We start from the raw sequence: 25,792 nt of genomic DNA on the forward strand, positions 1-25,792 counted from the left end.
AAATAAAATTATTTTGACATAATATTTAAAAGTCAAATCAGTAGACAATTATAATGGTTTTAAATCGTCGTTATGGAAACCAATATCGTCGTCGTGGTAACCCCTTCTATTGAAAGTTTGGTTTTGACAACCTTGTCAAAGAATTATTTGTGTATTTTCACTCCTAAATAAAAATTGATATGACTATATTTTTTGTGGATTTTTCCAAACGAACGGCCCTAGAAAAAATATTGTTCCTAACTCATGCGGAAAGTGTCTTCCCCGCACTCGACTGCTTACCCGAACTCCGCTATCGCTTCGTTCGGGTCAACGGTAATCTCGTGCGTGAAAGTATCACTTTCCGCACTAGTTAGGAAAATAACTAATTCTACGGCAAAAATTGAGTGAATCGTAAATGAGTAGATATAATATCGAAAAACATTGATTTTTTCGATATAAAACATAACACTTTCGACAGCGAATAAATCGAAAACCGTTGATTTTATCAAAAAAATTTATATAACATTTCTTGCTTAGAATGAACGTTTTTATTAAGTTTTGCGGTCAAAATATAAAAAAAAAATCCACCCCCGACATGGGGTGGCAACCACCCCCATGGTAAAAGCGCCCTTCGGCATCATCTAGATTTTGATCCTTAGACTAGCCACTACTTATTCTCAAATTTTCAAGCAAATCGATCCATTCTGTAAAAATTGCGAGGTGAAAAGCTTCGGTTCCTGTACTATAACGTAAGTTAGCTTAAATCGACCTATTTTAACCTCAGAAATCTAAGCTTAAGCTATGGCCCATTCTTTACCAAACACCCTGTATAAATATTCTTCAATAAATAATATTCTTCAACTTATTATGATGGGTAAAATCGAAGGACGCAGAGGAATTGGTAAAAAACAGGCCTCTTGGTTGAAGAATATCAGGGAGTGGACAGGCATAAAGAAAGCAGAGCAACTATTTAGAATAGCTCGAGACAGAGACAGTTTCGCAATGTTAATCGCCAACGTCAAGGAGACTTGATAGGGCACATTAAGAAGAAGATACGTATATAAATATAATACAGATATTTGGAGAACACCGTCAGAAGACAGTTATAGTCGGTTCGCTAAACTCAGACACAACTGGCTAGTGATTTTAGTAAATAATTTTGCCAATTTGTTAAAATTGGCAAAAAGATCATTACTAAATAGTTAGTAATTTTGCCAAATTTGGGAAAATTGGTCAAAAACAAAAAAATTATCTACTAAAATCACTAGCCAGTTGTGTCTGAGTTTAGCGAACCGACTATACAAGTATTGCCGCATTTTTATTTATAATGTATGCATAAGTATACAGAAGAAACATTAGAAAAAAAATTATTCTAGAACACACATTAAAGTATGACTTGACAATAGCGGTTTCTTCTAAAATTTGTAAATATAATACTTTGTTTAGAAATCAATTAGCTCTTTTTTACAGACTCTACAAACCTAAACGGATGCCTTCTCTGGTGAAGCACTTTCATTATTATCAGTATCAGCTGAGGCACATGGAACGATCCCTAAATGGAAAAAAGTTTCAAGTGGAACACTGGATGCAACACTCCCTTGCTCAAAAAAATAATTTTCCTTATCTTCGTACGGCCTTGTATGATTATAATGCCCAGGGTGGAGATGAGTTATCTTTGCTTAAAGGACAAATTGTTGAAGTATTGTCAGAAGATGCAAAAATATCTGGAGATGAAGGATGGTGGACTGGAAAAATTGGAGATAAGGTAAGTTTTGAAAGTATTTTTGATGCTCATATATTATTTTTTTAATACTTGTTTTGATTTAGTCGTTAGCACATGCAAAAAATATGCAAATTGGTTCTGTTATATTCTTCGTTTAGGGGATTATTAACTGTTATCAACTATTATCGTATTATATAAGAAACAAACTGCATTGCTACAATATGAACATGGTAAAGTAATATTTGAAGTGGAGGACAAACTTAAAGAATGGGAAAATTACGTTAAGAATCTATTCGAAGACGATAGAAGTAGTTCACCTCCGGATATTACTAACTGCGACTAGGGCTTACAATACCGGGATTCCGAGATCCTGAATACCGGAATCCCGGACGATTTTTGTTCGGTATTAAAAACCGGTATTTATGTAAAAATACCGGTATTTTGGTATTACATTAGTTGATAAAAATTGAATTTATGCACAATTTAAATCTAATTTAAAATAATATTAATTAATTACAAGAATTTTTTTTTAAGATAAACAAACAATTTCGTTCTAAGTATTAAAATCTGCAATGACACATTTCTCAAAAAAAATAACCCGATGGAATTTTGGAAAAAATACAAATCCACTTTCCCTGAACTTTATTATTGGGCTATTCGCACTGTGCGTCTCCCCTCTATTTACAGTCACGTGACACGCTGTCAGATTTTGTAAGGACGTTTTAACATTGAGTCTTATGGAATTATTTTGTTAAACTTGAATATTTTATTTTGTAGTGATAATAATCGAATACAATTATTAGAATTTATTGGTTATTGAAGTTATACTTCTTTAGGTACGAGGGTGAATTTTCACATTCCCTGGCGCATGCGCACACCGACAGTATGGTATTAGTCGCTACTTATTTTAAGTTATGTAGCGCAAATAAGGTGTGCGTGAACAGAATATATTATTAGTGTTTTTAATAAATATATTTATTATAATTTTTATGTCTGTGGATATGTCTTCCTCCTAATAAGTATTATTGAAAATGTTTATTTTCAATTAATGTATCTGTCACCGTGATTGTAATTATGTCCTAGAAATGATCGACTGAATACAAAAGCGGTGGTAGCTGATCGGTAGAGCATTCGCCTAGGGATCGAGAGGTCCCCTGTTCGAATCCGGATCCTTTTTTTTGGTATTCTTTTTGTTCTTTCTAAAATTAGTTTAATATTTAAATACAATACAAAAAAACTGTTTAAAGTAGATAGGTATATTGATTTCGTTGAAATCATAATATGAAGTTAAATTATATTATAATAGAAGTATAACTTCTTACGTGCGTACAAAGTACACACACATTCTTTTTTAATTTATAGTGTAATTTATAGTGCAACAAAAATATTTTCTTTTTCATTAATAAAGATTTATTGACATAAACTGCGATAGTGAGGTTATGTATACATAATCAAACTGAAAATCAATATTGGAAAGTGAATAATTTATATCAGATTAAGTGCGTCTTTATTTTCTGTTTATATTAATACATAATATCACTAGCGTGACACGGCATTTTTTTAATGTTCCATTTAAACATACACAAAACGTCCTTACAAACTTTCAAAAAACCGCCACCATGAGCAGGTCGGTCGATTTTGCTTTGACACTTTGTTAATGCTCGGAGCGAATAACCTAAAAAGAAATCGTTTATCGTCCAAAAATTTGGTTTAAACAGCTTGTTTCAGGATTTCATATATTATTTGTTAATATAGCAAGTCAATAAAACAACTGAGGTAACTAAAAATATAACTAGTAAATTTTTTATTAATAATACCGGTTTTAATACCGGTATCCCGATATTTCAAATTTCAAATACCAAATACCGGTATTCAGATTTTAGTTCGGTATTGTAAGCCCTAACTGCGACGGACCCCTAATAACACGCTCTGAGGTAATAAAAACCATACAATCATCAAAAGAATGCGACAGGTCCTGATGAAATTCTTACTGAAATATACAACTTATAAATGATAGCAATGTTTTAGAGTAGAGGCTATAACTTTCACTGTTTATAGCTCTACCTAAGAAGACAACAGAAAAAACCTGTGCTGATTATAGAACCATCAGTTTGTTGAACCATTTATTGAAAGTTTTTCTGAAGGTAATACATAGTCGTATCTACAATACATGCGAGTAATACCTAAGTGACACACAGTTTGGTTTTCGTAACGGGTTTGGAACGAAAGAGGCATTATTTGGAATTAACGTACTTGCTCAAAGATGTCGAGATATCTGTAGACATATACTGTTGTTTTATTAACTTCCAAAAGGCATTTGATCGTGTTAAGCACTGTGTATTGATGGAAGCTCTAAAAGACATTGGATTGGATGGCAGAGACGTTAGCATAATTGCAAATTTGTATTGGAATCAAACAACATTTGTATTGGAATCAAAATGTACCTTTGTTTTAAATATGTGTAGCTCTCATCTGATGATGACAATGAAAATTGTCGAAATATAATGAATTGTTGAACAGAGTATCACTTGGCTTTCAATCAGCTGCATACCCAATAACTTCAACCCCTTCTTGCTTATCATATCAGCTGTTACCTTAGAGGATATATATATATATATATATATATATAGATGCACGTTAAGTTGTGACTTCCGGTATACAGAAGAGACTGTCCGACCTCCACCTTTTCTACTAGGAATTATTTTTTAAAAATTGTGTATTTGGTAAAAGGGGGGCTTATAAAATGGGTCTACCTATTGAGGGGAAAGGATTTACCACAATAAATTTTGTATATATATACGTATATACCGAAGCGTACAGCATACGTTATGGCTTCCATATATAGGGTAGTTCAAGGTGCGTTGTCACTTCCAGCGGTGTTGTCATATTTTGGAAGTCACAACGACTCGTCTGCTGATTTACCTCTTACTTTAAGCGTAATGTGTGATCTTTTGAAACTTTTACTGTGAATACAGTTGTGAATGCAGTTCTATGTTTTACAGTTGTCTATTTAAATTAAAAGATTGATATTCTTTTGATTACACAGGTTTACAAAAAAAATACATTTCGGAATATTTGACGAAACCATATGACTAGGGGGTTTTTGGGGTCGCTGGTCACGAATCCGGGGTCCGCTGACCTCTATCACGTCAGGTAATGGTCATCTCAAGGTCAAATCAAGATAAACCGACAGTCGCTCTGAAAAAGTATATTAGGGGGTTTTTGTGGTCGCTGATGACGAATTTGTGTCCGCTGACCTCTATCACGTCTAGCTCAAGGTCATTTCGAGGTCAAATCAAGATAAATCAACACGATCGCTCTGAAAAAGTATATTAGGGGGTTTTTGGGGTCGCTGATCACAAAACTGGGGTCCGTTGAGCTCAACCGCGACAGGTAAAAGTAATTTCAAGGTCAAATCAGTTTTGTGGACTTGTCCTGATTTGGCCTTGAAATGACCTTTACCTTACGTGGTAGAGCTCAACGGACCGCAGTTTTCATGATCAGTGACTCCAAAACCCCTATATTTTCAGAGCGATTGTGTCGATTTATGTTGATTTGACCTTGAACTAGACGTGATAGAGGTCAGCGGACTCCTGATTCGTCATCAGCGACACCAAAAACGCCCTAATATACTTTCTCAGAGCTACTGTCGATTTATCTTGATTTGACCTTGAAATGACCTTTACCTGGCGTGAAAGAGGTGAGCGGACCCCGGATTCGTGATCAGCCCCCCCAAAAACCCCCTTGTCATATGGTTTCGTCAAATAGTCCGAAATTTAGTTTTTTTTTGTAAACCTGTGTTATTTATGATATGATTGATATTTATTTTATAAATACTAATATTTTATTATTGCTGCAAAATGGATTTTTTGGAAATTAAAAAAGTGTTATTAGTAAGTAATTTATTTATGAAAATTATATCAAAAATTTTAATAAATAAATTTGAACTTATAGGAAATTTTAATATTTATTATTTTTCTTGATTAAATTTTGAATTTTAGATTTTATTACAGGCACCGTCCTTTTAATTTTTAATGTACCAATAATAATGTGTAATAAGAAAATTAAATGGCTAAATACACCAGGTGGGGTTGAGCCGCTAAAAAGCTATCTAGATCCATCTTTTTAGAGCAGATTAGTCCCAGTCTGCTACTCGATACTATTGACTGTGCTTCTCCATTTCTTTCTATCCTCTGTCTTTTTCTGCTAGTCTCTAATTCCTGCCCTATATAAATTTTCCTTTACTTCCTTAACCATTTATTCTAGTTCCTCCGCGTCTCCTTCTAACTCCGGGTTTCCATTGTAAAATTGAGTTTATAGTTGTTACGCTACCTGCTCTCCATATATGCCCCAACCATCTAACACTGTGCTGAAATCTGAAAATCTGGAATAATATCTACCCGAGTCGAAACATTTTTTTTAATATATGAAAATAGTTATTTATGAAACAGTTCGTGAAGTATGCTTTTTACGAATGCACGTGATGTTTAGAGCACGAGCGACAACGGAGCGAGTGCTATACATCGCGTAAGTTCGCAAAAAGTACTTCACGCACAGTTTCATACAATATTTTATCTACGATAAACAAATAAAAAAACTGTAACTCTTTATCACTGGAATTCATTCCTATTCTACAATTTTTAGAACTTTGACATTTAAACATTCTAATTTCTTTCAAACCACAAAACTGTCAAATTTTTTTTGCAATTTATTGCTCATTATGTCATCACCATGACAACGCGAAAGTTAAGGATATTTGATTATATGAAAGTGTGTCAAAAACAGTGAGAAAAAGTAAATCCCGTTTAAAATACATTGTTACTTCACGCACACGTTATCCATTAAATAGATCGATGCAGATCGGACTTATATCGGATCCTCTACTATTAGTCCGTTCGCTGACGGTAAAATATTGCAAAACCCATAAATTTTAAAAAACCGCTTAGATTGACATGAAATTTGGCATACACATAGGTAACATGTCAAAGAAGCACATTGATATTGTGCCGATGTGTGCTTTTGCCATGGGGGTGACTTTTACATCGTCTCGGGATGAAAAAATATACGTTCAAAATAAGTCCGGAAATGGATTAATTGACTAATTCTAGGCAACTTTTGTTCTATAACATTTTTTCACTTAGTTACTTTTCGAGTTATTTGCGAGTAAATATGTTCATTTTTCAACAAAAAAAAAACATTTTTTAACGGTTTTTTGGCAATTAACTCAAAGTATTTTATCGAAAAAACCATTCTTAGGAAAAATATAGCCCATAAAAAAGTAAAAAAAATGGTGTGCTTATGAATGAGATCCCTAGACCCAGTAAAAGAAGAGTTGTAACTAATGAAAAATAGGTTCATACACGCCAAATTCCAAATTGAATATTTCAACGTGAACTGTCAAAAACTAAAGCACTTTTTGGGGAACACTCATTACAACTTTTTTGTAGTGTTTAAAAAAAGGTTAAAACAGTTTTAGCATTAAATTTAGGAAGTTACGCTCAAAATGAAGATCCTTTTTTTTGTAAAAAATTATAAAATTCACCCCCTAATTAGCATCAGAAATGAAATTAATAGTCACCACTTCAGAAGTTGATTTACTCGTGTATGTATTGTTTATAAATATGATCTGTAAGCTTCATCGGTTCAAAATGCTTATTTTAAGGGGATGTAATTGAAAGGGATTGAACTAGTCACTAACCAACTGTGTAAGCCAATTTTGAACAGCCATATCTTAACCAATATTTGTCTCAAAGAAAAACACATAATCCTAAATATTCAGAAAAGCAAAACCTACATTTTTTACTATTCGTAATTTTTAGTAGGTATCACTAATAAATTTTATGTCATTTTGAAACAGCATTTTTTCTGCAAAAAATTTTACTTTAAAACCAATTTTTTTCAAAAATTAGCCCTTTGAGCCGATCATATAAGATATACAGATCATATAAATATTACATAAGTTAAGTAACTTGTGAAGCGGTAAGTATTAATTTCATATGAGATTCCAATTAGGGGGTGCTTTTTCGAATTTTTTTAACAAAAATAGGACCTACTTTATTTTGAGCGTATCTTGCTTAATTTTGATGCTAGAAACTTTTTTAGAAAACATAAAAAATATATTTTTTAAAACTTTAAAAAAGTTGTAATAAGTTGTCTCAGAACAGTGCATCATTTTTTGGTTGCTATCATTTTTTGGTTATTTCACGTGAAATTATTCGTTTTTAAATTTGACGAATATGAACCTGTTTCCTGTTTTACATTAGCTACAAATTTGCTTCTACTGATTCTAAAAAGTTCATACGTACATCAATTTTGTTACTTTATAAGCTATATTTTTAATGTTTTTCCCGATAACATACTTACTTTTTGAGTTATTGGCAAAAAAAACCGTATAAAAGTGTTTTTTTGATGATAAATTGACATATTGACTTGCAAATAACTCAAAAAGTATTAACTTAGTGAAAAAATTCTATATAACAAAAGTTGCTTAGAATTAGTCAGTTTATCCATTTCCGAACTTATTTTGAACGTATATTTTTCACCTCCGAGAAGAGGAGAAACTCGCCCCCAGGGCAAAGTTTTCTTTTCACTTTTTTCTTTGACATGTTACCTATGTGTATGCTAAATTTCACGTCAATCCGTTCTTTAAAATTTGGAGCAAAAACCGTTAATGAACTATACTGCAGTCAAACCCGCTTATTAGAATACCTCTTAAAGGAATATCCCGGTTTAAGGAATAGAAATTTGCGGTCCGGAAACGTTTCTACTAGCGACCAATGATCGGTTATTAAAATATCCCGGTTATAGGAATACTTTTGATTGGCACGAAGGCTATTCCAATAAGATAAGCGGGTTCGAATGTGTTTCGGTAAGATCGTAAAAAACGAATCAGAATATTTTTCCTATCGACTAAGATACAACCTGGACTAGGTAAAATAAAATACCTACTTTCAATACACCAATAATCATTGCGTTTTTTATAAATGTATAAAAGCATAATATTTTAGTGCATATTTCAATTATTCAACTGTTTTTTTGTATAATTTAAGGTTTTTTTAAGTGCATATTTCCCGAGCTCTATTAATTTGATGTATTTCTCCACGAGTTTACAGCAGAAATCTTGATAATTACAAGTTTTGTTTGTATAATTATTGTTTAATTATTGTTTTATCATACAGTCAAGTCGCCCTTGAATCCCAAACATTTTTAAAAGAAAATAAAATTTTTATTGGATATGTTCAAGCAGACATTTCCGTTCAAGCAGAATTTTTAGTCACAACATATCAATGTTACGGTGTCACGTTTCTTTCAATGATCGACACACATATTATATTTTAATTACGGATCCCACATTTTGCTAAACAGTTGAGAATGTAGTAGAAACATCAAACTTAAGAAACATATTTTTATTACCTACTGCTGATAAATTAAACAGCATGAAATATCACTCGTTGACATCTCTGTATTAATTTTAAATAATAAAATATATGTAGTTTTGTATTCTAAAATATTTGGAAAAAATACCTATGTATTTTTTTTTCATTTACACATCATTTTAAGGGAGTGTCTAAGGTAAAATGCTAATTAAATGCACTAATTTTTTTTGAATTCTGAGAAAACTAATAAGTATTTTTGAAAACTTTAAACGCAGAATGGAATATTACATTATTACCGAGGGCCGAAAGTCCCTGAAAACTTATATAATGTTTATTTTAATAAGATAACGGGATAAAAAAACAAGAGAAAAGTTAGTATGATTTTTAATTTCGAATATTTCATTATCAAGAAACTTTTTGTTTATTCTAAGGGACTTTCGGTCCTCCGCAATAATAATCTTTCATTCTGGGTGTAAGTTTTAAAAAGTATTTATTAGTTTTCTCAGAATTCGTAAAAAATGAATGCATTTAAATAGCATTGGACTGAGATTTTGCGCCTACCCCCTTAAGAGAGAGTTTACTGTATTTCATATTATTACTAGAATTTATTACTTTAAACTTTTTATCGCTCTTTTTTCGTGTATTTAATTCCATTCAATTGTAATTGTACATTCAATTTTTTTGTATATTTTTACACGTTTTATTACTTTCGAAATAACAATAACTATAAAATCGATTTTTCAGCCTACTTGGGTCAAAAAATACGCAATTTTCGGAAATTTCGTTAAATGAGAACATTTACCTACATTTCTTGTATGTAAGCTTTTAATAAGATTTTTAAAAATAATTCAGAATTTTTAATAGATACATTCACCGGCACGAAAAACGGGCACCCCAAAAAATGGGTCATTTTTGATGGCTCGTATCTCCTAAACCTATTCTCCGATTTAAGTATTTCTTTAATATGTTATAGCCTTATTCTTTAACTATATCGCTGTAATAATATTGTTTCTAGACAGGTAAATTATCATTATATACTGGGCGTACCAATCAAACTGGTTTTTTTTTTTTTTCAATTTTCACAACACCCTGTGGAATATTCTAGCCTTTATACAATATTGAAATTAAAACCCAACTATAGCCCCAGGTTTTCTTAACGTTCTGTTTGTTATTCATTCGCTTATGTTGGATAATAAAAAAGTTAGGGACTTTAACAACTAAACATGTTCTTTATCTGTTCTTTATAAATACATGGTGTTTCTAGATAAGTGCGACAAACTTTAAGGGGTAATTCTGCATGAAAAAATAATGATCGTTTACTTGATAAAGCTATGTCCGCAAATGCTTGCAAATATAAAATTCTTTTGCCAAACGATCATAATTTTTTCATGCAGAAATTACCCCTTAAAGTTTGTCGCACTTATATTTAGAAACACCTATATCGATAAAGAACATGGCTAGTTGTTAAAGTCCTTAACTTTTTTATTATCCAACGTAAGCGAATGAATAAAAAAACAGAATGTTAATCAAACCTGGAGCTATAGTTAGGCTTTAATTTAAATATTTTATAAAGGCTAGAATATTCCACAGGGTGTTGTGAAAATTGAGAAAAAAACCCAGTTTGATTGGTACACCCGGTATACAATGAAAATTTACCTGTCTATCAACAATATTATCATAGCTATATTGTTAAAGAATAAGGCTATAACATTAAAAAAATTACTTAAATCGGACAACAGGTTTGGAAGATACGAACCATCAAAAATTACCCATTTTTTTGGGGTGCCCGTTTTTCGTGCCGGTGAGTGTAGATTAAATTAGAAGTTCATTGTAAAAAAGGAAGTAAACAAAAACACGAGAAAAATGAATTTATATAAGTAAATAGGTAAGTAAATATTATAGATTAAAATAAGTACAGAAAATATATAATTATAGAGATATATAATCACTTATTGTACCTTCATTTAAGGCTAACTTTAAAAGTAAAGCAGATCTGCTATTATTCGTGTTTAAAAACAAAAGGCACGCAAAACACTAAGTACGATTAGGACCGCGAATCTACAACAGATAAATGTCTAGAAACCGTTACACAGGGTTGCCAAAAAACGGAAGTCACACCGAGCGGTGTGGTATACGGAAGACGCTACGCGTTGTGTACATAACCTGTATAGTAGCACGGGAGCGACACTAGCGCAGGTGATATACCGTCGAACTAAAATCTGATCTTATGAGTATGTTAGATACGATATTACTTCCAGCGAAATTTTTAATATAAGCCTTCTGATACCATCTAGTAGCCAAATTCGTAAAAATATAGGCAAAACGTTGTGACTTCCGAAATCGGAAGTCATAACGGTATATATGAAGTAACAACGTATTACGAGAATCTACTTTGGAAGTCACATGGATACATGTATCAATATGTATATATATATATATATATATATATATATATATATATATATATATATATATATATATATATAAAACAGATGAAATAGAGAATGTGGAAAAATCCCCTTACGAACAATTCACACATCCACCACTTCGGGTTGGGAAAAATTTTTTGAATAGAATCAAAGATCCAAACACCAGTTCGTAGAAATGTGTTTCGCCCTCTTCAACCTCTCTGGGCTTATCAATAAAGATGAGAGGTTGAATATCTTTAGACACATTCCAATCAAAAATTGGACACCTCTCATCTTTATTGATAAGCCCAGAGAGGTTGAAGAGGGCGAAACACATTTCTACGAACTGGTGTTTGGATCTTTGATTCTATTCAAAAAATTTTTCCCAGCCCGAAGTGGTGGATGTGTGAATTGTTCGTAAGGGGATTTTTCCACATTCTCTATTTCATCTGTTTGATTTCGTACGAGTGGTCGTCAAACCATTAACCTTGGATCTTTTGATCACTGAGTGTGTTTCAAGGATCTACATCTCATGTTTTTTAATATATATATATATATATATATATATATATATATATATATATATATATATATATATATATATATACATCTTCCAGACATTGATGCGTCCATACATTTATGTTTTTGCATGTAATGCTGCATCCACCGCATTGTTGCGTCAATATACGGACGCAGTATTACAATCGCTTATATTTCGGTAATGGTCGTTACTAATTTCTCTTAGGTGATATAAGGGGGCACTAGTAATCCAAACAAGTAATGTGGAGAGTTTTCATAGAGTTGTGATGCACAGCAAAAAACTTATTGAGGATTTTAAGTGACGCAACAATAATATTACCATGAAATGTTTGTGTATATATTAGTTCAAGATATCTCCTTCAGAAGGCGCATGAACCAATCGAGTATAATTCATTGGTGTATATTATTTTTATTCTCTCGATTATTCTGCGTCTTCTCAATTCGGCAACATTGCTAACCGTCTGAAATACCGTTATACAAGTATTTTAAATGTCGATATTGGATCAATGGAAGAAATGGACAACGAAAATGAAATATTGTCATCACAGAGCTCAGGTAGGTCTTTGCGAAAATAAGTTCAATAAGTACAAATTAAAATTGTTTTTATAAGGAAAAATAATGCATTCTTTAAAATGTTTGCGTTTTTATAAGAAATCGATGCGTTTAATGTTTACTGATAGGTACATTTTTTATTTTACTTTCCTTTTCAATTAATGACAGTTTTGTAACTAAGAAAACGATGCGTTTAATGTTTACTGATAGGTACATTTTTTATTTTACTTTCCTTTTCAATGAATGACAGTTCTGTAACGAATAATGAAATAATATGCTCAAAGTCAGCCTTATAGTCCAGACGGTATCCCTGATATATCGGATGTAGACTATGATGAAGACATGTTGGGAAAACCAGTATGAAAATATTTTACTTTAAATCGATCTGTTTCACCCGTAATAAAAGTTATAAGTAATATAGGTATTATTGTGTCCAGAAAATTTAGAGAAGTCTAATAACACTGGATTAGTTCTCAAGAACAATATTATGTCTCACACCATATACGCCACGAAAATCCTAAAAAAAGAGAGTGGAAAAAAATTGCTAGATGCTAGGCACATTATAAGATGGACGTTCAGGACCTGCAGCAAATTATTTCCTTTATTTCATATAATTCCTTGGATAGAAGAAACCTTTATTGATTGACCGATTAATCGGGTTCGGCCAATATAAACCTTCGGCGAAACCTTCGTCTTCACTTTGGCTGAAGGTGAAATAATGAAACGATAAAATATAAAAGGAGTTCGCCGCCGAATCCACTTGCAGCTTTTGTCTTCTTCTTCTTCAGATGCAAATCCACTAATGGATGTTGGCGATTACATTTTCCATTAACTTTTTGTTTCTTGCAATGCGTATCAGAGATTGTATGTCGTTAATCCCTATCCATTGCCTTATGTTTCGGAGCAAGGACATTTTCTTGCGTCCTATTCCTCTCTTGCCTTCAATTTTACCCTGGATTATAAGTTGAAGGAAATGGTATTTTTCGTTTCGCATGATGTGACCCAAATACGCCGTTTTCCTTTTCTTGATGTTTTCGAAAAGTTGGCGCTCTTGGTTGATTCTTTTAAGGACATCTACATTTGTGACTTTCGCCGTGCATGGTATCTTTAGGATACGGCGATAAAGCCACATTTCACAGGCTTTTAATCTGTTTATATCCCTCGTTTTGAGTGTCCATTCCTCTATGCCATATAGCAGCACCGATCACAGGTCACTCAGTACAGGTCAGTACCTTCCTGAATTTTACGAAAGCTTGTCGAGATTGCTCAATGCGACATTTTACTTCCCTGTCCGATGCCCAATTTTCAAAAAGCCACGTTCCCAGGTATTTAAATTTGCTCACTATTTCAAAGGACTTAGTATTCAGTGTTATGGTGGAGTTTTCAAATGTCCAATTCTTCTTAACACTTCTTCGTTTGAGACTTTTGCAGTCCAAGGAATTTTCAGAATACGCCATATAGCCACATTTCGAATGCCTCCAATTTTTTTACGGATTGTGCTTTTAGAGTCCAAGCTTCTACCCCATATAATAGTTACGACCAAACATAACATTCGACGAAAATTTTTTTACATACCTCGTATAAAATTGAAAAAGTCTGATGGTTGCATCTTAGATTTTAGACTAGATAGAGTATTTTATGAAGAATAACTTTTTTTCGTAAAATTGATAATAAAATAGTTATCTATCACAATTGAAATAAAATGATGTTGGGACTCCGTAATTTAAGAAAAGTTTGCAATTTTTTTTTCAATTAGAAGGATGTACATAATTGCATATTAAAACATAGTTTTTAATTACAAACAACTTTTCATAGTAACAATTTTTGATATTCTGAAATATAAAGGTACTTTACTCTTTACCTAAATTCATATTTTTGACATGCGTCGTATAAAATTGATAAAATTTTATATCTGATGGTTGAGTTTTAGATTTTAGACTATGCAAAGCATTTTATGAAGAATAACTTTTTTTCGTATAATTCATAATAAAAAAGTTTCCCATATGGTTCCTAGTTACGCAGACATACTGTATAAGAGATCAAAATTTTTGAATTTTCAAATTGTAATGCCATATTCGGATTCAGCATTATCAAAAACAAAATAGAAACATATTTATCAAAGTAAAATGCTGAATTCAACGATATTGTTTTCACCCATTTAGAAAAAATGTGAAAACAGAATTATCCACGTCCGTCTGTCCGTCGGTCTGTCTGTCTTTCTGTAAGCACAACTCCTCCGTCAGTATATACCAGGTAGAATGACAAATGAGGTGTCAAATGATATCTTATAAGCGAAGGATGGTACTAAAGGTGAGAAATTTAACCTACATAGTCTGTCCGTCTATTCGTCGGACCGCGAATAAGACTTCTCTTCATTATACCAGGTAGAATGACAAATGAGGTGTCCAATGAAAGCTTATAATCCAAGGATGGTACTAAAGGTGAAAAATTTGACCTAGAACTTCCGGTTTAAAAATGCGACCGGAAGTACTGTTTTAAAGTCACCGGAATAGTACAAGTGATATATTATTCGACGCGCTTTCGCAAAACGAGAACAAATATATACTTTCGGTTTCCTGACTGTCTGTCCGTGCCTCCGCGAGTACAACTCCTCCATTATTAATACAGGTAGAATGACAAATGAGGTGTCGAATGAAAGCTTATAAGCCAAGGAACGTCGTAAAGATGAGAAATTTGACAACGGACTTCGGTTTTAGAGTTAAGCAATCGTAAGTACTGCTTTAAAGTCACTTAAAATATGATATGAATGTAAATAAAGATGACTCAAAATTATTAAAATCGTATATTAATCGACGCAAAAGTTACACGAAGAGTCCAAATATCGACTTACAGTTCTATTTTCGACTACTTTGGGTGAAAAGCTAGGACTTACGAAGTCCACTTACTCGTTTCTAAATTATTTATGCACAAAAATTGTTAATATTTAAAGAATGAATAAACAATTAGCGGCTAAATCTTTGAGTGGAACTTTTTACCTTAACATGTATATAGACAAACAAAAAAAAGTTTTAGAAAAATATAAGCTTGTTTGAATTTTTCCGAAACAATGCATGCTTTCGTTCTCTATTGACTCCCCTAATGAGCTATTAATTTTAATTAATTACGCTATCAGTTTTTCCTTATTTTCAATTTCTTTTCGGTTTGTCATTATGTATTGTGACTACTACTCATTGTATTATGTATTGTATTGTACCTTGCCACTCATTATCTAGCAAACAACCTTGAGAAAATAAGATGACCTTTTCTACCTGAACATATTCTAACAGAGTACAAACAGTATTTAGGATCACAACAAAATGAAATGATAAACTGAACCGAGGTATTTGATAGTGGCAACGTTGCGGACGCAGAAAAAGCTTTCCTATGAACAAAGATACCCGCTACGGACACAGAAATGCCGGCTTGCTGTAATATGGTATATTGGGACGTTCCAACGATAGCAAAATATGTGGATGCAAAATTGCTATCGCAGTAAAAGTAAAAACCATCTCCTTTATTCTTAGAGTATATAAATAACTGAGTTGATGCCGAAGTGGCCATGGTTGCGGGATAGCCAACAATGTTCTAAAATGTAGATATAGATCAATTTTTCGAGTGGACGCACAAACATACCTATGGTAAAAGGATGCAACAATGATGCTGGGATTTATATATATATATATATATATATATATATATATATATATATATATATACATCCTACTATCAATTTGGCATCGATACATTATGCATTTACCATCGATTTGGCATCGTCTTGCAAAGTGGCATCTGTATATCGATGCCACTTTACACTACCTTAATAACTTTTTTCCTGCACTTGTTACCAGAAGTCTAATCAACTCGGTAGTTAGAGATTTGATTTCTTGATGTTACTTTAATATATCAGCTTTCTTTGTTTACCCCTTACTAAGTTATATAAGTTTATTCCATAAAATGTTTGAGTCCAAAATGATGGTACAGTGAAAATATTATATACATTTAGTTCAGTGTTTTACCGTTTTGTCGCTGCCGCTATATACATTGAAACGTATATCCCACTTTCATTATCAATCATTTTGGCATCAGAAATTTGGCATCACTGTTGAATACAATATTATCCACACCGAAAAATAGGCAATTTGAGAATGTATATATTATTTTCATCAACAAATCATTCTGGCATCATGTTGTTTTCACCCAATTTTGAAAAAATGTGAAAACTTTGTATTATCCACGTCCGTCTGTCCGTCCGTCTCTCTGTAATCACAACTCCTCCGTCAATATACCAGCTAGAATGACAAATGAGGTGTCAACGGAAAGCTGATAATCCAAGGATGGTACTAAAGCTGAGATATTTGACCTTGGCGGTCTGTCCGTCGGTCTGTCCGACCGCGAATATAACTCCTATATCATTATACCAGGTAGAATGACAAATGAGGTGTCAAATGAAAGCTTATAATCCAAGGATGGTACTAAAGGTGAGATATTTGACCTAGGCTGTCTTTCCGTCGGTCCGTACGACCGCGAATATAACTTCTCTGTCATTATACCAGGTAGAATGGCAAATGAGGTGTCCAATGAAAGCCAAAAATCCAAGGATGGTACTAAAGGTGAGATAATTGACCTAGGCTGTCTTTCCGTCGGTCCGTACGACCGCGAATATAACTCCTCCATCATTATACCAGCTTGAATGATAAATGAGGTGTCAAATGAAAGATTATAATCCAAGGATGGTACTAAAGGTGAGATATTTGACCTAGGCTGTCTTTCCGTCGGTCCGTACGACCGCGAATATAACTTCTCCGTCATTTTACCAGGTAGAATGACAAATGAGGTGTCAAATGAAAGCTTATAATCCAAGGATGGTACTAAAGGTGAGATATTTGACCTAGGCTGTCTTTCCGTCGGTCGTACGACCGCGAATATAACTCCTCCATCATTATACCAGCTTGAATGATAAATGAGGTGTCAAATGAAAGCTTATGATCCAAGGATGGTACTAAAGGTGAGATATTTGACCTAGGCTGTCTTTCCGTCGGTCCGTACGACCGCGAATATAACATCTCTCTCATTATACCAGGTAGAATGACAAATGAGGTGTCCAATGAAAGCTGATAATCCAAGGATGGTACTAAAGGTGAGATATTTGACCTAGGCTGTCTTTCCGTCGGTCGTACGACCGCGAATATAACCCTTCCATCATTATACCAGCTTGAATGATAAATGAGGTGTCAAATGAAAGCTTATGATCCAAGGATGGTACTAAAGGTGAGATATTTGACCTAGGCTGTCTTTCCGTCGGTCCGTACGACCGCGAATATAACTCCTCCATCATTATATCAGCTTGAATGATAAATGAGGTGTCAAATGAAAGCTTGTGATCCAAGGATGGTACTAAAAGTGAGCTATTTGACCTAGGCTGTCTTTCCGTCGATCCGTACGACCGCGAATATAACTTCTCTGTCATTATACCAGGTAGAATGACAAATGAGGTGTCCAATGAAAGCTGATAATCCAAGGAAGGTACTAAAGGTGAGATATTTGACCTAGGCTGTCTTTCCGTCGGTCCGTACGACCGCGAATATAACTCCTCCATCATTATACCAGCTTGAATGATAAATGAGGTGTCAAATGAAAGCTTATGATCCAAGGATGGTACTAAAGGTGAGCTATTTGACCTAGGCTGTCGGTCCGTACGACCGCGAATATAACTTCTCTGTCATTATACCAGGTAGAATGACAAATGAGGTGTCAAATGAAAGCTTATAATCCTAGGATGGTACTAAAGGTGAGATATTTGACCTAGGCTGTCTTTCCGTCGGTCCGTACGACCGCGAATATAACTCCTCCATCATTATACCAGCTTGAATGATAAATGAGGCGTCAAATGAAAGCTTATGATCCAAGGATGGTACTAAAGGTGAGCTATTTGACCTAGGTTGTCTTTCCGTCGGTCCGTACGACCCCGAATATAACTTCACCGTCATTATACCAGGTAGAATGACAAATGAGGTGTCAAATGAAAGCTTATAATCCAAGGATGGTACTAAAGGTGAGATATTTGACCTAGGCTGTCTTTCCGTCGGTCCGTACGACCGCGAATATAACTCCTCCATCATTATACCAGCTTGAATGATAAGTGAGGTGTCAAATGAAAGCTTATGATCCAAGGATGGTACTAAAGGTGAGATATTTGACCTAGGCTGTCTTTCCGTCGGTCCGTACGACCGCGAATATAACTTCTCTGACATTATACCAGGTAGAATGACAAATGAGGTGTCCAATGAAAGCCAAAAATCCAAGGATGGTACTAAAGGTGAGATATTTGACCTTGGCGGTATGTCCGTCGGTCTGTCCGACCGCGAATATAACTCCTCCATCATTATACCAGGTAGAATGACAAATGAGGTGTCAAATGAAAGCTTATAATCCAAGGATGGTACTAAAGGTGAGATATTTGACCTAGGCTGTCTTTCCGTCGGTCCGTACGACCGCGAATATAACTTCTCCGTCATTATACCAGGTAGAATGACAAATGAGGTGTCAAATGAAAGCTGATAATCCAAGGATGGTACTAAAGGTGAGATATTTGACCTAGGCGGTCTGTCCGTCGGTCCGTACGTCCGCGAATTTAACTCCTCCATCATTATACCAGCTAGAATGATAAATGAGGTGTCAAATGAAAGCTTATAATCCAAGGATGGTACTAAAGGTGAGATATTTGACCTAGGCAATCTTTCTGTCGGTCCGTACGACCGCCAATATAACTCCTCCGCCATTATACCGGGTAGAATTACAAATGAGGTGACAAATGTCAAAGTTTAGTAAAAATGACTCAAAATTAGTAAATTCGTATATCAATCCACGCAAAGTTACACGTAAAATTCAAATATTGTCTTCCAGTTCTACTTTCGATTACTTTGGGTGAAAACCTAGGACTTACGAAGTCCAATTACTTGTTTTATTTAAAAATAAGGCATATCATAGACATGCCTTAGGCATCATAGAAGACAATGACACAGAAAAATCAAACACAGCAGCATGTCAAAAGGGCCTTAGTTATGTATCTTCGGTCCTGTTAGTCCAATCGTGATGTATAGCACCTCAAATGATAGGATTTGACAAACAGAATACAACGACATAGAAAAATCAAATACAACAGCATGTCAAAAGGGCCTTAGTAGCGTATCTTCGGTCCTATTAGTCCAATCGTGACGTACGGCATCTTAAATAATAGAACTTGACCAATAGAATCAAATTTGACACAAACAAATCAAATACAACAACAAGTCAAAAGGGCATTTGTTATGTATCTTCGGTCCTATTGGTCCAATCGTGACATACAGCACCTCAAATGATAGGGTTTAACGAACAGAATACAATGACACAGAATAATCAAATAACTGGATTTGTCAAATAGAATACAATGACATAGAAAAATCAAATACAGCAGCATGTCAAAAGGGCCTTAGTCTTGTATCTACGGTCCTATTGGTCCAATCGTGATGTACAGCACCTCAAATAATAGTATTTGACAAATAATATAAAATGGCACAGAAAAATCAAATACAGCAACATGTTAAAAGGGCCTTAGTCATGCAGCTTCGCTACAATTGATCCAATCGTGACGTACAGCGCCTCAAACGATGGGATTTAACGGGCAGAATGCGACTGTAGACAAATCAAAATGGCGGCATGTAATAGCACCTTAAAATTGTAGAAATAAAATGGATTAACGCACAGAGGTGTATGACATATTATGTGACAGTATTTAACAAATTGAATACGATTACATACGTCCAGTTTTTGACAGGTGACTTCTCTACATGATAAACGCGAAAAGGCCCCCTTCGTTCACTGTTCGACATAGGCCTCCCGTTCACTGCATATATCCACTGCTTCCTGAAGCCGTGACATAAGAGGATAGAATTTAACGAATTAAACGACAAAGAAGACTAAACAAGGCAGCGTGCGGGAAAAACAGGACCATCCTTTGTATACTCCACAGGAAAGCATTATATATTCAACGTTAGAATTATGTTATAGTATAAAGGTATATATTTTTAAATGATAAATATATTTTTTTATTTAGTACATTCCGTACGTTTTATAAACATGATCAGGAGAATTTGTTGCCTGAAGTCTATAAAAGAATTTCCTACAATCCTTGTGTTACGGATTATTTTTGAGAATGTGTTTAAAAGGTAGCTTACATGCTTATTGTTCAATGGTCTTATCACTTTTAAGCGCTTGTCTTTTTGTAGGGCTATTAATTGTGATTTCAACCATTCTTGCGGGACAATGCCTTTTCAGTAAATGAAGTGAATATTTTTATACATTTAATTTTTTTTTTCAATTAATTGGATGCCCCCTACTGGTGTTTGGTCTAAGCTTACAGCGTTTCCCCATTTAAGCTATTTTATAACTAATTATAATTAGGGGTACGGAATTTCGCAAATAAAAAACATGAATTTCGCATTTACTTTTTTTATAATTACAAAATTTCGCATTTATTTTTAACTACGAGTAAAACAACAGAAAACATTAATTAAAAGCTAACATCGTTGTAATTTCGACATTCGACTCTTTAAGAGCTGTTCTTCGATCTGTCACTGTCACTACAATATTATATGTGCTGAAGAATCGTTCTGCGTCTATGCTGTTCGTTGGAGTCCAAATGCTTGGTAATGCTGCTTTAGCAAATGACGAAAAACTGCACTGTGTAGCAATTGTGTCTGGTGTCACATAGATATAGGTCATCTGTTGCAAATTCTTTGACTCGATCACTCAAAATTGTTTGAGGGCGTCCCATTTTAGGGGATACTTTAAGTAACTTTATGTTACTATGAAAACTTTTTTGATAGACCATGTTCTTAGTAAAAATTGACGGAATGAGCACTGATTGTCCTGTTTGACTAATTTATATGTTTAGAAAATAAGAATTAGCCGACTTTTATTCCTACTTAGATTTTTACCAATACAAAAGACCGAAATGCAGATAACAACAGTCGGATTATTTATATTTCTCAAAGAATCAACATTGAAAAATATCAATTCCTTATCTTTATCTATTTAACGATGAACAATGAAAGTTCCTTCTGTTTCAACACGTGTTAGAAAAATAAACACCTTTCAAAAATGATGTACAATAGACAACTTTCCGACTTCCGTAAAATCTTTCCATACCTTATTAGTATCGTTCGCGGTACCTGTTCCGTACTTGTCCAGGATTACTTCGCATGCGCACTTTAAAAAAAGCGTTCGCGGTAATCGAGTTCTGAACTCCTAGTCCGGAATTTTGTCAGATTTTGTCGTTCGCGGTAACCGGACTACGAGTTCGGAACATGTCCAATCGATCCTTGGTATCTGAAGAGAACTGGGAGTTCGAATATGCGCAGTAGGAATTTCAAAATAGTTACACATTTTTATGTATTCTGTGCTGTGCTCTTAACAGCAAATTTTCCATGACCTCAAACAGACACATGCAGCGAGTAGCGTTAGCGTTGGGCGTTGGCGCCAAAAACTGTTTACGTTTTGTACGTTTGTGTTGTATGTTGTAAATGTAAACTGAGTTTACAAAAGTTATTTGTTTTAATTTTATTATTTAACTGATTTGTTAAATTACATCGTTTTATTTTGTGGGTAAGTTGTAAATTATCTGTTATTTGGTTTGATTTTTAACAGAATAAACGTAATTGTAGGATATCTGACCGAATATGTCTGACGTGTCTGACCACTTCAGCTCTAGCGACGAGGATTTGGAGAACTTTCTGGAAGTCATCGAAGTCCCTAAAAACGTGGGGTACTTCGAGACAATTGTACCCCAGTTTGACGACGATCTGTACTTCCAGCATTTCAGAATGAGCCGTGGATTAACGAACCAATTGGCTGAAAGATTTGCTGCATCCCAATATTATAATGAACAAGTTGGGGATTCAGAAAAGGTAACACCATTAAAGTTTTTAATGGTGTTTCTATGGTATATTGGAAATGAAGCAGAATCATTCAGGAATGTTGGTGATAGGTTTAATTTGACGAAGAGCACAGTTTTTAAGGTGGTAAGAAGGGTGTCTTATTTTCTGAGCAACTTAGCACCAGAAGTTATTAAGTGGCCACGAAACGAGGAGAAAGTAGAGATTGAACAACATTTCTCTGAACATGATCTGCCAGGAGTGATAGGTGTTATTGATGGCACACATATCAAAATTGATAAGCCAGCGGAAGATCCAGATTCATATTTAAATAGGAAGCATTTTTTTTCTATTCAGGTAAGTCTTGTGCTTGCACTACTTTTTACGATTTTTTTATAGTACAATCTTACCTACAAATTATGTATATTAAAGGTACAGGGTGTAACAAAAAGGCAGGTCATAAATTAAATCATAGGTAAATATTTACAAAAATGGTAGACCATATATATTTTGGGACCAAAAATAGTTTGATTGAACCTAAGTTACCTTATTAAATTATATAATTAAATGTTTTAATAAGTTCAGTGATATGTTGGTGACACATAAGATGCATCTTGACACTATTAAATCGTTTGAATGGAATCTAAAAACGTTTCTAGTTAGCCATGCCTTTTACAGTATTGAGGAATTTTTAAATTTTTAATGTGTTTCTTGTAATGTATTTTTTTTAATGTAAATTTTAATGTACTAAATTTTTAATGTGTTTACATTTGTATAACATATAATAAATACTTCTTTGACTAGTCAGATAAATCTATGTAATGTGTTTGTATAAATTTCTAGGCGAATAAATTCTATCTTAATGTTGTTCTGAAGCTATTTTCTTGTGGCATTTTTATAATCAAGTATATTCAAATGGGAAATAAGCCACAATTTTACCTAAAAATGATTTTATTAACGTTTCGACGCCCAAGTCGGGTGTTGCTTAGTAAAAAATTCTTCTAATAATTTATTTAATCTGACTCATTTATATCGGCAATTCAGACACGTATTATACATTTTAAAGTAGACAACTTTAAAATGATATTGCCAATATTGATGAGTTGCGTTCCTGGGACGACTTTTACTAAAAGATAGTTCATTCGATTACATGAAATCAATCCCAACTCAAGAATATTCGCCACAAAAAATCATAGCATGTGATCTGTCTTTAAAAAGACAACCAAATGCAACGGTGGCACTGAAATTCTCGCGTTAGAGATTCCATAGTAAATCACGAGGGAAAACCAGGAAAAACCTCGTGATACTATCCCGACATCGTAAGTATTTGGGTTTACATTTAGTTTACTCTCAAAACTAATACCAAATTCCGACATGATATTTTAAATTTTAAATAATACTAAATATGTACTAACTCGATATGTTACTGTAGAATTCAGTATAATATAGAAATTCCTCGGTAGAATGCAGTAGGATGTGGTTACCCATATTAAAGGAGGGAGTCAATAGAAAGAAAATACCACAATTACTAAATCAGTAACATATCGAGTTAGTACATATTTAGTATTTTAGTATTATTTAAAATTTAAAATATCAAGTCAGAATTTGGTATTAGTTTTGAGAGTAAACTAAATGTAAACCCAAATACTTACGATGTCGGGATAGTATCACGAGGTTTTTCCTGGTTTTCCCTCGTGATTTACTATGGAATCTCTAACGCGAGAATTTCAGTGCCACCGTTGCATTTGGTTGTCTTTTTAAAGACAGATCACATGCTATGATTTTTTGTGGCGAATATTCTTGAGTTGGGATTGATTTCATGTAATCGAATGAACTATCTTTTAGTAAAAGTCGTCCCAGGAACGCAACTCATCAATATTGGCAATATCATTTTAAAGTCGTCTACTTTAAAATGTATAATACGTGTCTGAATTGCCGATATAAATGAGTGAGATTAAATAAATTATTAGAAGAATTTTTTACTAAGCAACAACATTTTTATTTATTTAGTATTATTTTGTATTTTGACAACGACACCCGACTTGGGCGTCGAAACGTTAATAAAATCATTTTTAGGTAAAATTGTGGCTTATTTCCCATTTGAATATACTTGATTAAATTCTATCTTCTTCTTCATTGTAGTACAAATGTGCATGTAACAAGGCCCTTTGGAGATATAAAAGAAAAATCAATGTTTTCTTCTTCTTCACGTGGGAGGTTGGTAATCATCATGGCTATTCTGATCTTAGATGCTGCAGCTCGCAGCTCTGAATAGTTCGGTTGATGTGCATCTGTGCCATTCCCTCAAGTTACACAACCATGAGATCCCTCTCCTTCCTACACTTCTCTGGCCCTGGATTTTCCCCTGTATAATTAACTGAAGTATGTTGTATCTCTAATTACGCATAACATGTCCCAGGTACTGCAGCTTCCGTGTCTTGACACGATGTCCAATATTTCCAGTGTTTTGTTGACTCTTCTCATGACTTCGTTGTTTGTTACATGCTCAGTCCATGATATCTTCAGGATTCTTCTATACACCCACAGTTCAAATGCAAATTTTTTCCAATGTATCAAAAAGTGTTCAGATTTTATATTGAAAATGGACAAATGACAAGAACATCTTAAAAAAATAACAGTGAAATTTATCCACCCCATAAAAAATTTATGGGGATTTGTTCCCTTAAGCCCCCCCCCCAAATGTTCGTGTATGTTTCAATTAAATTATTATTGTGGTACCATTAAACACAATGTTTATGGGGTGCATAAATTTCACTGTTATTTTTTTAAGATGTTCCTGCCAAAAGAAAGTCACATGTCCATTTTGTATATCAACTATATAATTAATAGTTTTTTAGTTACAGAAAATTGAGTTTCATTTTATAACTTCAAAGCATTAACTTTTTTTATGATAATTTTATGCACATTTGTATCAAGGTAAATTGAGGTGCTCAGAGCAACAGTGGCTTAAGCCACAAATTGAACAATTTTTAGATTAATATATCAATAAAAGCAGCAACATTAAATCTTCGAGTTAACAGGTTTATTACTGACGGGCAAAATGGCCTATTTCGGTAACGCTTGACTACTTCATGAACCTTACTTCAATTATGTCTTCTATACTGCGATCGGAGTAGCCGGCATCATCAAAAGAGCCCAGGACACTCTGATTGGAGTAGTTGGCAATCAACCTGTTAACAAGGAACTACACAACCTACCTCTATATTTGGCTAAATTGCGCTACATAATTTGTAGCGCCATCCCATAAGCATAATGGAAATCTGAATGCAAAGATTGCATTTA

At 33.8% G+C, this 25,792-nt stretch overlaps 1 protein-coding gene across 2 annotated transcripts in view; it reads left to right on the top strand.

The window, feature by feature from the left end:
• The window catches only part of LOC126884396 (mitogen-activated protein kinase kinase kinase 11-like), a 713,707-nt gene that overhangs the window by 104,415 nt on the left and 583,500 nt on the right, over positions 1-25,792 (top strand). The window contains exons 1-2 of one of the 2 annotated variants that reach the window (XM_050650316.1): positions 1,646-1,744; positions 22,280-22,846. In XM_050650316.1, the coding sequence (XP_050506273.1) occupies positions 22,295-22,846 (552 nt within the window). In that variant the 5' untranslated portion in view covers positions 1,646-1,744; positions 22,280-22,294. Of the gene's footprint in view, positions 1-1,449; positions 1,745-22,279; positions 22,847-25,792 lie in introns of those variants that run through there. The other variant, XM_050650315.1, reaches the window with a different exon arrangement.

The sequence above is a fragment of the Diabrotica virgifera genome, chromosome 5 (assembly GCF_917563875.1).
Source record: "Diabrotica virgifera virgifera chromosome 5, PGI_DIABVI_V3a".
Lineage (NCBI taxonomy): Eukaryota > Metazoa > Arthropoda > Insecta > Coleoptera > Chrysomelidae > Diabrotica > Diabrotica virgifera.